The sequence below is a fragment of the Rosa chinensis genome, chromosome 4, assembly GCF_002994745.2.
Source record: "Rosa chinensis cultivar Old Blush chromosome 4, RchiOBHm-V2, whole genome shotgun sequence".
NCBI classification, from domain to species: domain Eukaryota; kingdom Viridiplantae; phylum Streptophyta; class Magnoliopsida; order Rosales; family Rosaceae; genus Rosa; species Rosa chinensis.
Window position 1 is genome coordinate 41000126 of NC_037091.1, and position 17040 is coordinate 41017165.

Consider the following 17040-nt stretch of genomic DNA (forward strand, 5'->3'; position numbering starts at 1 on the left):
CCACGAGAAGAACCCTCTAGCCTACCGCGACCACGACTCTCCCGCGCCATACTGCAAGCAATACAAACAACTGGTCAATCGCTTCCTACCTATCGCCTTCCTCGACCTTTCCCCACACAAATTCAAATCCTGCCACCTACCCGAGGCCACAACGGCAAACCCAGCACAGCCCAAAATTCACTGGACCTCACGCAACCTAAAACCTGCTGGTAAGTCTCACTCCCAGAATATAACCCCCCCCCCCAACAAAACCCATGCACACAAACGCACCCAGACGAACCCAGAAAGCAAAGAGAGCGTACCTATTCACTCCTCCAATCGAAGACAGAGACAACGACGCCTACAACACAAAAATTCCGACCACCTCCTAAAAGTTCTAAGCTTTTTGCACACCAATGGCTCCAACTTCACCCAGCTCTTATTTCAATCTCCAACCCGAACGCAGGAACAGTAACCATCTCTATATCTCTCCTCTGCCCTTATATAGGGACCTCGACAATACAGGGACCGTTGGATGTGCAAGGACGACGACTCCAGATCTCACCACGTGTTCGACATCCTTGAGCGTAACAGAGTTCATGCGTCATCGCCTCGGCTCCTCACCACTACGCTATTATTACATGTTACGGACTCCAGTACACTGGACTTTCCACACACAAAAAATGAATGACATCACTACACGTGTCACCAGGGCATGGCATATGCGCCAAAAGGAGCATGAAACCTTACCACCGATTCGCGATATCGACACAACGCCAAATGCGAGTACAATCTCCTCACCCCAGCCAAGACTACTCTTAAGTGGGGACTTGGGGGACTGGGGTAATGGTTGTACGGAAACCACTTGGCATGAACTCGCCTTGAACTTCCGATACTTTTACCAAAGACAAACTCCCCACCCAAGAGAACTCTTGTTGGGGACTTGGGGGACTTGTTGGTATACACATACCTCCTAGGCACAAGTATCGGAAGCACAAGACTCGTATTTCCAATACACAAGTGAGGTAAGCTCCCAGCCGAGGGTCTCGATACACTTCAGCGAGATATCGGGAACCCCGAGTGTCCCACACCGAAAGAAACGGAACCAAGCTCCCACAAATCTGCTACATTAAGGTCATCTCCAACAACCCAAAGAGGTAACTGTTTATTATCACTTTCCATTATCATGAGTCTGACACTTGTGAAGAGAGGAGCCTTCTTTCCTTAGATCGAGAGTCTGACACTTGTGAAGAGAGATGTCTTGTGCAAATCAAAATATGGAAGAAGGAAAAAAAAAAAAAAAAAAGGAAAAGGACTTTACACCCCAATGCCATTTTCCTAGAAGGAAAGTAACTGAAAAGTAGGACTCCTCTCTTCTAACTAGGAGTCCAATGATGACGAGAATCTGTTGTCACGTGGGAAGCTTGATAAGTCATGGGTCATATCAGTAAGATACGCAGACCGACGCAACTAAAAAAAAAAAAAAGTTATATACAATCACTTAATGAGTCTCCGAATTTTTGATTATGTAGCCCGTAACATTGTCACACGACCTACATAATCAAGGGGGCTAATGTTGACACCCAAATTTTCACAAGTTCAAATTTAACGAGTAACAATCAAAGAGGGCGAGTCATCAACCTCGTGACCTAATTGGGCCTTCAAGTAAGCCCATTTCATGTCAAAATGAGGTCCTCTAGTTAGCAAGAGATACGACAAGCCCGAATTCTCAAATGACTAACATGCATTTTTAAAGAATCTGACACACTTATTTACCATGCGATACACGTAGACCCAAGCTATGTTTGGGGCTTATACGGAGGGATGTGGTGTGGAAGGTAATGGATTCTGTAAGGCCTATTGTTAAGATAAGGCCTATCGACAATTTTGGGCTTGGGGGCCAAATAAAATCTTAACAAAGGCTAGAAGAGAGATGAAAGCAGGCCCAGCGAAACTTAAAGCCCACTAGCGTTATTTCCTTACCCAAAGTCCATTACAACAGCCTCTAGCCCAAAGCCCGTTAAAACCATCTTCTTCCCCAAACCAGAAATGTCGTTCTATCAAAGTTGTTGCTGGGACTAGTGCTTCACCCAGAATCTATGGGGAAGCTTTCTGATTCATATACCCAGTAATCCTGCTTCAATTTCCAATAGCCCTCAAACTTTGTGATCACAATTCACAGTAGCAAAAAATAAGGGACTAGAATCCCTCGAAGATACAACAACACATAATCTGGGATTGTCACCGTCCTATACTTATACCACCGACCTTCACCCTCAGAGTCAGAAAGAGCTTTCACTCTTTTGGTTTCATGTAGAAAACAAGTGAAAGCTTTAGGATTATCCCACCAAAACTGAGAAAACCCCTTCAAAACCCCCGGTTCTTAGCACAAATCTTCCCCGCCTATCTCCTCTATTAAAAGTAGGTTCATTGCCTTTAGAAACCAGACCACAACAACCCAAAAACATCAAGCATGAGATCAAGCTTCATCTCTAAATCCCTAGCCATCAATTTCCCCAATTAATCTTAACCCAAAACTCAAAACCATGCCATTGCTGGGACTCTCTCTCTCTCTCTCTGCTAAACTCCCAAGCATCTAGCTCCCACACCATATCCACCTATAAGCTCTATTTTTGTGAAATTAACACTAATTGCTACTGTATGTTATCATTAGTTGGTCACAACAAAGTCATTCTTAGATCTAACCTTTGATTTGGGCCTAGTCTCGCTTAATCAAGAGGGTCTTGCTACCAAAACACAAAATCACCCTCACAATGTGAAATTCAATTTCGTAGGTTGTAGTGGATTGAAGATTTCGTGGATTGAACTTTGAAAATTGTGGTCAAATTCAATTGCTTTGGTAATCTGGTATGCATTATTCTACTTCTCTCAGTCTTCTACTTCTGCAATTTATTGTGTTCTTAGCTTTTTATGTATAATTAATGAAATAAACTGGTTTGTGATCCTGTGATGTCACTAATGTGGGTTTAATTGATGGAAGTCATGGAACTATATTCAATTCGATGTGGGTTTAATTGATTTGAAAACTTATCAACGTCAGTAGGTCTTAGGAGTTAGGAGGCTTCTTTCTGGACCATCTTTTTTAGTTTATTTGGGTTTAATAGATGCAGCAGCAGTACCATTTACTTGTCTCTGCATCTTTCTTTCAGTTTGTTTAATTGTGAGTGGCACTATGAATTGGAACTATGAACTGGAACACAAAGTGAATGGCAAAAGTTATAGCTAGCTTCTATTTGTTAATGTTTGTTTTCTATATTTGTTTACGTGATTATACTTAAATTATCTCAAATGTTATAGGCATGGTTCAAATGCGCAACCTAGATCCCAATATTTGATGTTGATGAGAACACATGCTTTGTGCAGAATGTTGGTTCAAACAAGGAAGTCAGAATTTTTCCCTATGCTTTATAGATAGATTTGTCTAGTTTTGACTATTCCTGTTTCTACGACAACCATTGAAAGAGCATTTTCAGCTATGAACATCATTAAGAATAAACCTAGAAACAAGATGGAAGATGAGTTTCTTGGTGATTCTATGGTCCTTCACTTTGAGAAGGATTATACCGAATCTATTGATAATGAGTCGGTGATCAAAGAGTTTGAAGCTAGTGGGACTCATAGAGTTACATTTAGTTAGTTTATGCTCTTGTATTGCATTGCAAGTTTATTTTGCTTTTTAGTTGTGTATAGATATGCATTTGAGGGGTAAGGCTCACTACGTCTCCCCTGACTAGGTGTATCTTTTTTTTTAATTAATAAAATTCTCTCGCACCGTCGAGATTTTCCATAATATATATATATATATATATATATATATATATATATATATATATATTGTTTAAGAAATCCAAGCTCACCCAAGGTTTCAATCCTGGATCCGCCACTAGGCCATATCTTTATTAACACATAGGCAAGGTTCCTATTTTCTCATGTGAGATTCATATTCTCGACAATAGTTAGTTTATGAATATCCTTTGTACATAAAATTTAAAATTGATGCCACATACAATCTTTGGTCATCACAATGTGTCAGTAGTGCCCCAAAGTGGGTAATATAGAAAAGAATACGCTTGGAACTAATCTTGAAAAAATCAATAAGTTTTTCTTAATCTTTTTTTATTGCAAGACTAGTGAAACGAGACAAGCAAAAGAGGGGAGAAAATCGAAACTTTCAAAAACAAAACAAATTACAAAACAAGTAGAGGCCCTACTTAAATTAGGAGTGGATCCTCTCCTGAGTTTAGTTTTTACCAGAGCTTCCTAAGCTTTTCTCTAGATTACGACACGTGACTCTCATGAATCCAATGGTCTACAATGTTAGTTTATCCTTTTCTATTTTACTTTCTCCTATTCTTCTTCGAGAAAGAGAAGGATTGGCATTGTCAATCTGCTTCAGTCAATCAATAGGATCACTCTCTCTTTTTTTGTCTAGCTCTTTGATCTCCGCTTGTCAAGAATTAGAATCATTTTTTGGGTTTGTGTCTGTTTGAGATATGGTGGAGTATTGGATTAATTCAAGAGGGTTGAATTGAGTTTTATGGATTTGAAGTACTAGCCTTTTAGATGAGATAATGTAGATCTCTTTGATTGGATCACTCTCTCTTTTTGTTTCATTCTTATCTTTATCACAATTAGATGAGATAACAAATCTTAACTTTACCCCTCTCTCTCCTTTCTATACTGCTACATTTCAGTTACAATCCAAGACTGCAGAGGATACAATTGATAGTCATGGACAAGTTCTTTTAGCTTCCATGAATAGATACAATTTTAAAAAAATCTGAGCATTTTGAACACCGTAGTTGAGGCCCTGTTGTTTAACTGCTGCAAAGTAAAGCTTTCCGGAGACCACGTTGATGCTCGAGCTCGGATAGTGGAAGTCTTGATTGTGGTGTTGTTCTTTCTCATTAGCCTCAGTGGTCCTCGGGCAGGTTGCGAATCGGAGCTCTGCGTTTTGAACTGAGAGCTTATACTGCTCGCGTGGCTCTGTTCTAGTGTTCTTGATCATTGGGATCTTGCTCAATCCAGCAAGCAAAAGAAGGAAGAATGTTTCATTTATTTGATATAAAGTATTATCCAACTTGTGGTTATCGAAATTGGTGCAAAAGAAATGAAGAGAAGAAAAACTGGGGAAGAGAGAGAGAATTGATTGTGGAAGAAAGGAAGAAAAGAAAAACTAGGAGATCAAGAGAGAGAATAGGTAAGGGGAAAGAAGAGAATCGAAGAACAAGAGAGAGAAAGAAACAGAATATAAAAAGAAATGCCAAGTTTGTTGTAGACCATTGGATCCCAATATGGCCACGTGTCTTAATCTAAATGAAAGCTTAGGAAGCTCAGCTTAAAAACTTACTTAGGAGAGGATCCGCTCCCACTTAAATTATTATTCCAGTCACCCTTGTTTTCGTCAACTTGGTTATCAAAAATTTTGAATGATATCTGATCGTAAACTTTGTTATCATTTCTCTATATGAGCTTGGTTGTAAGCTTCTGACCCCAAATCCACCATTGTTTGTTTTTGGCTCAAGGAGTTTGGACTCTTTGCTATTCCCATTGAGGATACTCAATCTGCTGTCGGACTAGTGTCTTTAGTGTGTGCGTTGGTAAGTTGTCCCAAGGGTCTGCATATTAAAAGTAAAGGAGGCCGTGGATTTTAGCTTTGAGCGTAGATTTAGAATGCGAATCTCAATGAAGACTGTTCTGGTTGGTGGCAAGGTGAAGGTGGAGAAGACTTTGCGGGTTGTGATTGCAGTAAGGATCGGAGAGGGCCTAGTTTACAGTACGTTGCGCTTTGGTTGGGGACTTGATGTTGGTATTAGGCCTAGCATATGCTTCTTTTTTTTCTTTTCTTTTTTTGTGTGTGTGTTTGTTTACTATTTTTTATTAAGTAAAAAAAATTGTAAAACTCTCAGTGTGGTCGTCAGGGACGTAGCCACATTGTGGGCTAGTTGGGCTGCAGCCCAACCCAAAATTCTTTCAATAATTTACATAGTATAACTGTGCTTCTTTAACAACGGATCTGAACTTGGTGCGGTTGGCAAAGTGGCAAGAAGTTTAATTCTTTCTAAACTGCAGACCTGGGGTTGAGTCTCAAGGATGTTCTCTTTGCTAATCACCAATATATTTCTCCCTTTTTTGCATCATATTCTTCTCTTTAGTTCCTCCTCTCTTTTTTTTGTCTCTTTCCCCATTTTCTCCTCCCTTTTTTCCCCCTTCTTTTGTTACAACTTTTCTATTAATTTTTCCTATTAGTATTTTATTAAAATTTCTTCTCTTAAAGGCTAATATTGTCTGTTTTTTCTTTGCTCTTTCCACATTTTGTTCTCGTTTTTTTCTTTACTTACAACATTCTCCATTAATCTTTCTTTTAAAATTTAGTGTCAAAATCTATCGAATTATTGTCGACAAAGAAAAAAAAAAATTCTTGTAAGGAAACCTTAAATTATCCCACCCCAAATGTAGATCCTGGCTACGTCCCTGGTGGTCGTGTTGTTGCTTTACTACAATAATGAGTGATAATGGTTTGCAACCGAAACTATTACTTGTATTCACTACTCAGTAGGCAGAGGCCATGGAGTTCATTCAAGCATATGTACTTTCTTCGCAAGTTCAGAGTCATTACCCAATTGGCATGCTAACGTTTCTCCAACCGCTAATCAGGCGTTTACTCGGATTCAGGGTCCCCATGGTTGGAATGAACATCTTTCTAGCCTCGAGGTGTTTTGAAAAATTTGTAACTCCATTTATGTCATTTTGGACTTAGGAAGTTACGTTATGTCTTCGGTCTGACATTTGTCATAAGCAGCCACAAATGACTCTGAATTGTATTGTTCATTCTAGTTGTAACAATTTCTTTCGTGTTAATGACATTCAATTTTTATCACCAAAAAGAAAATGTGGAGGATATCCACCTAGAAGTAGAGGCATTGACAGATTTCGAATCACCAGCACAACTAAAGAGTCTTTATTATCAAGAGCAGTACTCGATCTCTGATTTTCTTAGAGGAGGGCAATTGTTCGAGATTATAATCAACTTCCTTGAAATTCACCCACATCAAAATCAAATCCCACATCGAAGATTTGAAACGGGAGTGTATTCCATGCACTGTCAGTGCATGGGTACTTGCAATATGAATGGATGTAATTTTTTTGATATTAAAATATATAAATGAGTGGATTAGATAAGTGGTTGTTGTTTTTTAGAGATTAAAATAACCGTCAGTGCACTTGCACTGTCGGTGTATACAATCCTCTCTAGATTTGAAACCCATATCGCAGAAATCAGAAAGGTTGAAAATTTGGGTCAAAGAATCAAAGATACTAACTTTCGAGCTACGAAGAGTGTTGATGATTGTCTTGTAGGCCCAAAATGTACTTGCCACTCTTCATGACGAGACCGAGCCTGTTGTTGATAGACTCATGGGTCTTCTTGTTTTTCTTCACAGCCAACATGGTTGAATCTGCACGAAGCTCTCTCTCTCTCTCTCTCTCTCTCTCTCTCTCTCTCTCTCTCTCTCTCTCTCTCTCTCTCTCTCTCTCTCTCTCTCTCTCTCTCTCTCTCTCTCTCTCTCTCTCTCCCCCTCTTTGTGTGCCACTGAGACCCAAAAACAACAACAAGAGCTTTTGGAGGTGGTGTGCGAGAGATCTACTGTTTTGCAGATCGGCGTTGCGGCGCAAAGCTTAGCCTTCGAGCTTGGAGGCTCCGATAGTGCGCAGAGATCTAACTAGGGTTTTACAGTGAAGAGGAGGAGGAGGGGGGGAAGAGAGAGAGAGAGAGAGGTCAGGCTTGAAATCGAGAACAAAAGGAGAGGACAGGGATGCCGATGTGGAAAGAAATCAAAGAAGAAACCCGTGAATTTCGTTTTCTAGGGTTTTGTTGTGGTTTTGGTTCAATCTAAAGAGAAGGGGCCAGAGAGAGAGTGTGTGTTAAAAGTTTTGGCCGGGGGAAACTAAAAATATGTGTAAAGGAAGTTTTGTGAGAAACTAAAAATTTTGTTCATTTAATGTTTTTGAGGTTCCCTCCAAAATTATAATTAAAGTTTAGACATCGATCATTTTTTTTTTTTTGTCAAGTAGACATCGATCATTTAAAGAACTGATGTTAAAAACAATAAAAGAAATCAAATTAGTTAGCAATCAATGTTCACATTATTACACCATGTGCCACTACACAACTAATTTATTTAAAGTGATGTCTAACGGCATTATTCTAGTAGTGAAAAGTTTTGACAGGAGGTACTCTTCACTATGGTGAAGTCGTGATGATCAAGAGGCTTTAGTGAGCACCTATTGCCCGAAGTTCCATACAAATGGAAAATCTGCCATGAAAGCCAACAATCTTGCTCCTAGCTAGGCACTTGGATTGAAAACAATATTTCTACTTCCTTTCCATGTGGCCCATAACTTCTCTTGTTGCTCTTAATTGAAAGCAAGCTAGGGAGCAAACATCGGTCGGCAGGTAGCACAGTATATCATAATGTCCATGAACTGAAGTCAAAATCTGGTCTGGATAATCAAGCTTGATCTATACCAATTAAGACGTACGCAATTAATTAATTAACGACTTGGTTATTGATGGGTAGTGGCTTGGGCTTTGGAGAAGAACCAAAGAAATGATCGAAGAAATGGGGGGATTAGGGTATTTTGGTCCTGCGGGTGTAGTAAAATCACCAATAAAATAAGACACGTGTAAGCGGTATATCCATTGATTCGGTTAAGTCTAAATCAAAGATCATACCCCTTTTTTTTTTTTGAAATGATTTGATGTTATTAGATATCAAAGTCATAAGAAACAGGTCAGAGTCTAACAAAACTTACATAAGAAAACCCGGGACAAACCGGATAACCTATCTAAGCCACTCTAAACTCATTAAGATCTAAAGGGACGCTCGCTAAACAGCAAGCCTAAACTAAGCAAGAGTAGTCTCGCTCTCTAAGGAAGAAATATTCATCTAGTCTAATCAGCCAGTCACGCAATTGTGGTATAAATATCAACTAGAAACATCTTAGAAAAGCCTATAGAAATTACCCCTACTTCAAAAGGCTTGAGTCCAGAATGTCTAGAAGCTTATGGGACTTAAGAAAGCGCGAGTCCCTTCCCCATAGGGTTGGAACCAGCACCCTCTACAGCCTCCTCAGTAGCCAACAACCTCGGCATCAGGTTGCTCCTCGAGCTTTTCTTGAGAATCTGCAGTCCCCCATTTCCATATTTGAGCCAAATAAGCCTAGTTCCTACCTTTGGCCCAATCCCTGCCCTAGGCCCAGGCAGCTGCGACCCATAAAGCTGCCCAGTCCAACTGATGGTCAACCCTAGTTCAAATTCTGCTGCTGTTCCCCCTTCTAGTGGTCGGCCGTTCCACAGCAACATCAGATCCAGCAGAAAGCAACCTCCAAAGACCCGACGATCCAGGCGGCGTCTCCCTTGCAGCCCTCGTGCCGCTTGCCAGAAATCACGCGCAACAAAACCAACGTTGCCGCCTGCAACACCGATCACCTGCACCAATCGGATTAGAAAAGCCTCTCGTCGTCGACCACCAAGAATTCCACCGGGATTTGCTCAACCCAGAACACCAACTTTCACCAGCCACGATCACCACCAAGCCTGGGCTAGAAGAACCGCCGACAACTAGACGGACTCCTCTCTGTGCTCGGCTAAACCCTAGGAGAGAGCGCCGCTATCTTATTTTTCATGCTCTAATTTCTCATTTCTCTCAAAAATCATACCCTTTGGTTCTGGAACAATAATTAAAACAAAAAAAATTAAGCTAAAAAACCGCATTGAATAAACTGTTCAAATTCGGTTCAGACCGAGTCCTTCTATAAACTGTTCAAACTGTTCAAATTCGGTTGAGACGAGTAGAAAAGAATGGCTCTCAATGAAAACTATGTCATCTATATGTAGTGACTAGTGTATTAATACACTAATAATTTGTTGATAAATAACTATTGTGGAGATAAGATATGAGCTAAAACGATAGAATCATATACACGGGGTGCTTGCTCAAAGCCATGCAATGCCTTGTGCCGCTTTCAGATATGATATGGGCGATGCCAATTAATAAACCCAGACAATTATGCTATGGACCTTCTCCTAAAAATAATTATAATAAAAAATTATTAAAAAAAGAGGCATTTTTGACATAATTGTGGCACAAAAGCTGACCTTTAGAAAACGCACAGCTTAAACAATAATAATTGTGGCAAGCTTAACAACTGAACTAAAAGTTTCATCATAGTCCTAAATTGAGATGTTGATGAAAGCCCTTAGCTACAAAGCAGGCCTAATATCATTCAATAAGTCATTAGACTTGTGTTTTATCCCAAAAAAAAAAACCCAAATTGCAAGTTTGCAACCCATTGTATTTTTGTGATGGAGAAGGAGGAACGAGAGACTAATTAAGTTTGATTTGTATCATAGAACTAAACTCATCTGTCATTGCTTGTCCCCATTCGGGATTAAGAGCTGCCTGAGAGAAACACATGAGCTATGGACCGGGCAGTGTCATATGTTTTAATCAAAAGTTACGGTAAAGGATTAAAATTTAAAATGATCGATGATCTTATTCACAAGCATATATATAGATCCAGGAACCAACTAGGGCTTCAGAGTTTTCTGATCATATATATATATATATATATATATATATATATATATATATATATATATGGATGATATATATATATATATGTATGACTGGATCATCAAAGCCTTATTATAGTGTACAATGCCCAAATTGTTGCGTCAGAGTAGAAGTCCAGCATCATCGATCAAGAGCAAGCGACATAATTCACCAATATTATGTCACTGGTGACCCAAAGTGATTAGTTTCCAAATGAAGAGGCTTTGACAAAGCACGAGGGATAGTGAATATATCAATATGACCCTAAATATATACTCCCTAATACTATTTATGGTTAGTCGCTGTGGATTACAGTGATCAGTAGTGGATATCTAAACATCCATCCCAACCAAGGACAATGATATACATGAATGAGGGGACCTATGGAGCGGTTATTAATTATTCCATGAGCAAGGAAGAATCCAAAGGTATAAGGTGAGCTTGGGACCTGTTGGTTTTCCTGAAGAGGAAGACGATATGCATCTTACCTAATTCTTGTGAGCCACAAGAAATTAAGGCGTGCACACTTCATGTCATGAGTTGCAGGCATGCAGCAGGTGATGCTAGCTAGCTAGCTAGTTAGCAGTAGCAGCTAGCTGAAACGCTCGACTGACTCTCTAAATGAAGTGGCAGCCTTGTTCGCCAATACATGTGCAGCGGTGACGTTGGACGTAGAGCTAGATGCTTTGTTAGTTCATTGGCAAATCATTCGAATTATTAAGCGAAATGTTAACAAGCATGTCTAAGATGTGTTTCACTCAATCATTTGGTTAATAAATAGTGTTTTTAATTAGAACAGATATATATATATATATATATGTATATAAGTATAACATGTAAATTAGTTGACATGAAACACTGCAATTAATGTACGTAATGGCTGTTGGTGAAGACAATCATCCCTCACAAACTTATGTTGTTCAACCATCGTAAACCTATTAGCTTCATGAAGGACAAGAACTCTCTCACAGAGAGAGAGAGAGATTCGACTAATTGCCTAAAATATGTCAAAACAATGAGTCGAAGTGTTGGCCCATTTATTTAGTACAGAGAATGTTGATTAATTAATTGTTGGGTAATGTTTGATCATACTATGAAGTAAATTAGATTGGTAAGTTGTTTACTGTAAAGAATGATGTTATCAAGTGCTCAAGATTGTAGGTCCAATGAAAGCTGAAATATATCGAGCTCTATATATATATCACCACAATAACATATATTAATGCATCCATACAATAATTATGATTTATAACCATGCATTAATAAAGCAATATCAATCAGAATCAGACGGACTACTAGGCACTGAGGTTGATCAGGAGCGCCAGTATTGTACGGCTTACATGAACTGGTGGAGCAAAAGTGGGTAGACAGGAAGTGACCTTTTTATGGTAGGTAAAAAAAAGTACCTCAAAAAAACATTCCTTCTTCGAACTCTAGTGTGGTTAAAAACCTAGCTGGTTCAAAAAGGTCTGCAACTTTCCTGGGTTTAAAGGACTGTCTCTCTTTGACTATATTATGATCAGAATGATTCTTCAATTCTCCTAGGAAATTATGGTTGCGTTGCATAGCAAAAATATTTGAAATTAAATTCAAAGGGTGGAAAGTACAGCTTCTAGAGATCTTTTGCATTAGAATTTCTAGTTTGTTCTTTCACTAATAGGGAGTTGCTTCAAAAGCAAAACTAATTTTTATTTATAGAGGTCGGTTCTAATGCTAATTAATAAAATGGTCGGTTTGAGTATTGACAATTAAGTCACCATCATGCAAATGATTATTATGCATTGTTCAAATTCTAGGGCGTCGATTGCCATATCCATTTTTCTTATGAATTAGTTTCTCACACAAAGATATATATGATCAACAGTTTGTGTTGAGAATTAAAAATCGTTTGTATATTTGATCAATGTTTACGGTAGTTGTTAATTAAATATTACACTAGCTTGCATCTCTGGGCTATATTTTACATTTTTCTCCTTTTGCTTGGTATTTTAAACTTAATCAGATTTGGCACAAGTACCATCCTAGACAAAGCGTACATAGTACCTAATTGTCTCATAATGGTATTTCTTACAACTGTTTAAACTTACACCTAATACGATGCCAAATAAGATTCAATGAAAACTATCACTCCCACATATGCAATAGATGTATGTGAATTCTTTATATGATGTGACATATATAACATTATAATGTTGGGAATTTCATATGCTTCTAACATTTGCAAATAGATGTATATTTCAAATCAATTCTGTAATACTAAATCAAGTAGAAGATTCTTGCATACTAATATCTAGAGTTAGACAGTTCCTAGATTTGTTATAAAGTGATTGTGGTAACGCTTTAACTCACCATAAATTTGTAAAAGTGGAAAGAGATCAATAACTTATAACCTTGTGAGTGATTGTAAGTAATTTTTTTTTGTTTTTTTTTGTTTTAAGAAACTTCTAATATAGGAGAAAATTTGCAATAGTATTTGTGAACGTAAACCTAGCTTATTGCCGAATCTTTAAAATAAATTGTAAAAATTATTGGGTCCTTTGTATAGATCAATATGTTAGAAATTATATCTTTCTCTATACAGTGCTAAACAAATAAATAGTGGATTGGTTCTAGTTACAAAACAAAACCCTCGAGGATGTCGTCTTCTTGGCCGGTGCTTTCCGGCTTCGCCTCTGCATTGGCCTAACTGGCACACGATTGGTGCAGCCGGACGAGTAGTTTTCTTCTAAGGCGTATCCCAGGCTCGGTGACTAGGATCAGACGGGGTGTGTCTTCCTTCCTCTCGGTTGAAGGGTGGAGCTGAGTTGCCGCGATGGCTTTATCGGGACAGAGTGGCGGCGTCTGGTGGAGGTCAGGAGTTAGCGAGCCAGATCTGGTGGTTGGTTGGAGTAGACTGAAGATCAGTTGGTTGGTTCAATGGCTTGATGGCTTGGCTCTATGCGTTTGGACGTTTTGCTTTAGATCCTTTGCAGGCTGGTGTTGGGTGTACCGGGACGGCAGGAGTCAGCTGTCATTGGTTGGTCAGCGACGGGAAGTGCTGGTGGCTCGATGCAGGTTTGAAGGTAGAGCAATGCAGCTACAGAATTGGACCGAGGGGCTAGAAACCGCCCACATGCTTGCTTGGTCTATTGGGCCTGAATACTACCTGAGGGCCCGTTTGCTCTTTTGGGCATGTTGGGTCAATATTTAGTTATTTTATTTCTAATAATTCTCTTTTGTTTCGAGATCTATGTTTGTTAGTTTTAGTTTGCATCAAGGAGTCTTAGTTACTTCACCTATTTACTATGTTGCGGTTTTAACATAGTTTATAGGCTTGTTTTTTTCAGTGAGCATATGTAACTGTTAAATGTGTGGACCTAGTCTATATATCGCCGTGGCACCACCACAAACTTTTTATTTCACCCCATGACAGTAGAGGAATGATATGTAATAGCCAATTCTGACTTTAGATGAATGATATATGCCCGATTTGGGTTTGATTAAAAAAATGTTATAAATTTCATTAATTATGAAGTTTGTATTAATATTGGCTATTGGTAAATATTTTTCCTTAACTATTGAGAACAGATACTTACCAACTGTATATCTGTATATAGAACAAAAATGAAGATTACATATCCAAATATATAAGATAAAAAAATAAAAATAATAAGATAAGGAAATCCCACTTTTTGTCCCAAATAAAAGCGAACTTCTCACCCTTTCTTTCTCCCACTCTCCTACCTTTCACCATAAACAACACCTTCCTCCCTCTCCATCTATCTCTTCTCCAAGTACTAGTACTACAAGATGTCCAAACTCCCATGGAAGAAGAATCTTCACCTCTGGCTCCCCAATTTCAAATGCCTACCCCTAATCACCCAAACCCCACCTCAAGCCTCCGACCAAGACCACCTTCACCCACACCCACAACTCATGATCATCAACAACTTCAACACCCTCTATCACGACTCCAACTCTTCAGATCAATCCACCTCCAAATCCCTCACCGCCTCCGACGACTTCTTCTACTCTTCCTCCTCCGATTCCGAAGCCGCCCCTGACTCCCCGCCTGACTTCGCCACCGTCTTTGCCTCCCAACGCTTCTTCTTCTCCTCACCCGGCCGCTCCAACTCCATCGTCGAGTCGCCGGACACCAAACCCAACAACAACGATTCCTTCGTTACCAGAGGCGTTACTGTTGCCAAGTACTCCTCAAATCCTCACTTGGATTTCCGAAATTCCATGGAGGAAATGCTCGAAGCTAGAGATAGAGATCATATAGACAATAAAAATAGAGATCATAATGTGGTGGATGTGTTGAAAAGCGACTTGGATTATCTACACGAGCTGCTCTTGTGCTACCTTAAGTTAAATGCCGAAGACGCCCACAAGGACATTATCAGTGCCTTCACCGACCTTGTCATTTGCATATTGTCTGCTAATCCGGCAGCTTCAACATCAACGTCGGCCGATGACGATCACAGGCTAGAAGAGGAGGAGGAGATTCAGCGGCAACGTACGTCGTAACTATTCTTTTTATGTGGCAGTTAATTGGTGTAACGGTCGTGCTGAGGAAAAGGAGAAGAGTGAAGACAAAGAAAGAAACTAATTGGATTTTTATTTTTATTTTTATTATTATTATTATTATTTGTCTTTGGCTTTGTTTTGTGGGCTTCATTGGCCTTGGTGAAGAGGGAGGGATGTTTCATCCATGAAGACAAAGAAAAATGTACTTTGATGCATCACAAAACCAAGGAAAGCATGGGAAATGTTGAGGTCTCGATGCATGTTAATATTGGTTAATAGTTGTGTAATGTAATGTTCTTTTGTTGGTCAAGGAAATGCAATATTTTTTGTTGTTAAACTTGTCTCAGGGTTAATTTTTTTTTTTTTTTTTTTGGAAAAGGTCTCAGGGTTAAATGGCAATGATAATTTGGGACAAGCTAATTAGTAATATGGTTTTCTACTATTATTGGACCTATATTTATGTGGTCCGGGGAGTTCTGCACAATTAACAACGACGAAGAACTAAATTCTTAATTATTAAACGAAGCTAGTGGTGTGTTAATATATAGGATAAGATAATGGTTCCCTAAGATACTTAAAGAGTCATCATACATATACTAATGTTATGAGAATTAATGAAAAAGACATCATATCCTAAAACTTGGAAGCTGGTTTTTTACAAGTTAGCTAGCAATGCATAAAATATGCACGAGTCATGAATGACATAAATTGGAACATCATTGTCGAAGGAGAATGATAACCTGTCAATCTTTTTTGTTGCGAGAAAGAGTAATCATATATACTAATAATAACTAGCCTTAAGCTAGAGTAGTATATCGAGTATGAGAGCCTCTCTCTCACCCAACCGTAACTGCCATTGGCTAGCATCTCATAGTCGACTATGGTCGACGACTCCATCTATAGACGACGACAACAAGTATGTTTGGGGCAATTTTGAGCTAGGAAGCGAGGGCTTGCTCCATCGATTGAAAAATCATTAGGGGTCCTCCAAAGGCTTGGATCTACAAGGTTGCTTTGGCAGTATCAATACGTATTGGATGACTTTATGCGGTGGCAGATCTGTCCTCTGACTGCGTGCTTATGTTGGTTAATGTTATCATAGTCACTCTTCTTTACGTTGCCAATGACGCCGATCTGTTGGTGCTAATAAATCTCATGGTGGCGGTGATGCACTGATTATGGACTATTTTTTAAAGCCTCGTTTGTTTTGTGGAATTGAGGGCTTCGAAAAGGAAATTCATTCATTTCTTATGTTTGGTGTGCATAAAGAAATGAACAACTTTTCTTTAAGAATGGAAAATATAGGAGAAATTGAATCTTCTCATCCTCCAAAAAATTCATTTTCTCTTCCACTTTCCCTGCATTATTTGTGCATTAATTATATAATACAAGTATCCTTTCAAAAAAAAATTTATATAGTATAAGTACATTTATATCCTTGTTAAATATTATTATTAACAATTTTATTTAAAAAGTTTATGACATTTGTGTCTATATATGAGGATATAAATGGAATATTAGTATGATTTTGTTTCATTTCCTTACACAAACCAAACACTAGAATAGAGACAAACATATATTTTCACCTTATTTTCCCAACATTTCCAAGCAGCGGAAAGGAAAGTTAGTGGGAAATTTATTTTCATTTCCCATAGGATTTCCTAAGGAATTGATTTCCTTTCCATGAACCAAACAAGGCCTAAGTTGCTAACGACGACAGTCTGGTGGTGCTATCAAATCTCATGGCAGTGGTGAAGCACTGATTATGGACGATGGAACAAGTCAACCACCGGACGTGTGGCTAGCTAGCTTTTGTTGGGAATGGCCTTGGACCTTGAATCTGAGCTTTTCATGGACCGAGGATTATAGTTGGGTTAGAATGAGTTTTTGGGGAGGGTGGCTTGTCATTCTCATA

At 38.9% G+C, this 17040-nt stretch overlaps 1 protein-coding gene across 1 annotated transcript; it reads left to right on the forward strand.

Annotated features, from left to right (window-relative positions):
* The first annotated feature begins 14313 nt into the window (after positions 1–14313).
* Positions 14314–15430, forward strand: LOC112201085 (transcription repressor OFP12). The gene has a single exon (XM_024342101.2). It carries the CDS (start codon positions 14406–14408, stop codon positions 15123–15125), a length of 720 nt encoding a protein of 239 aa, XP_024197869.1. The 5' UTR covers positions 14314–14405; the 3' UTR covers positions 15126–15430.
* Positions 15431–17040: the final 1610 nt, after the last annotated feature.

Excerpts from the sequence above, each read along its gene's own strand:
- LOC112201085 (XM_024342101.2), top strand. The coding sequence starts at position 14,406 with ATGTCCAAACTCCCATGGAAGAAGAATCTTCACCTCTGGCTCCCCAAT.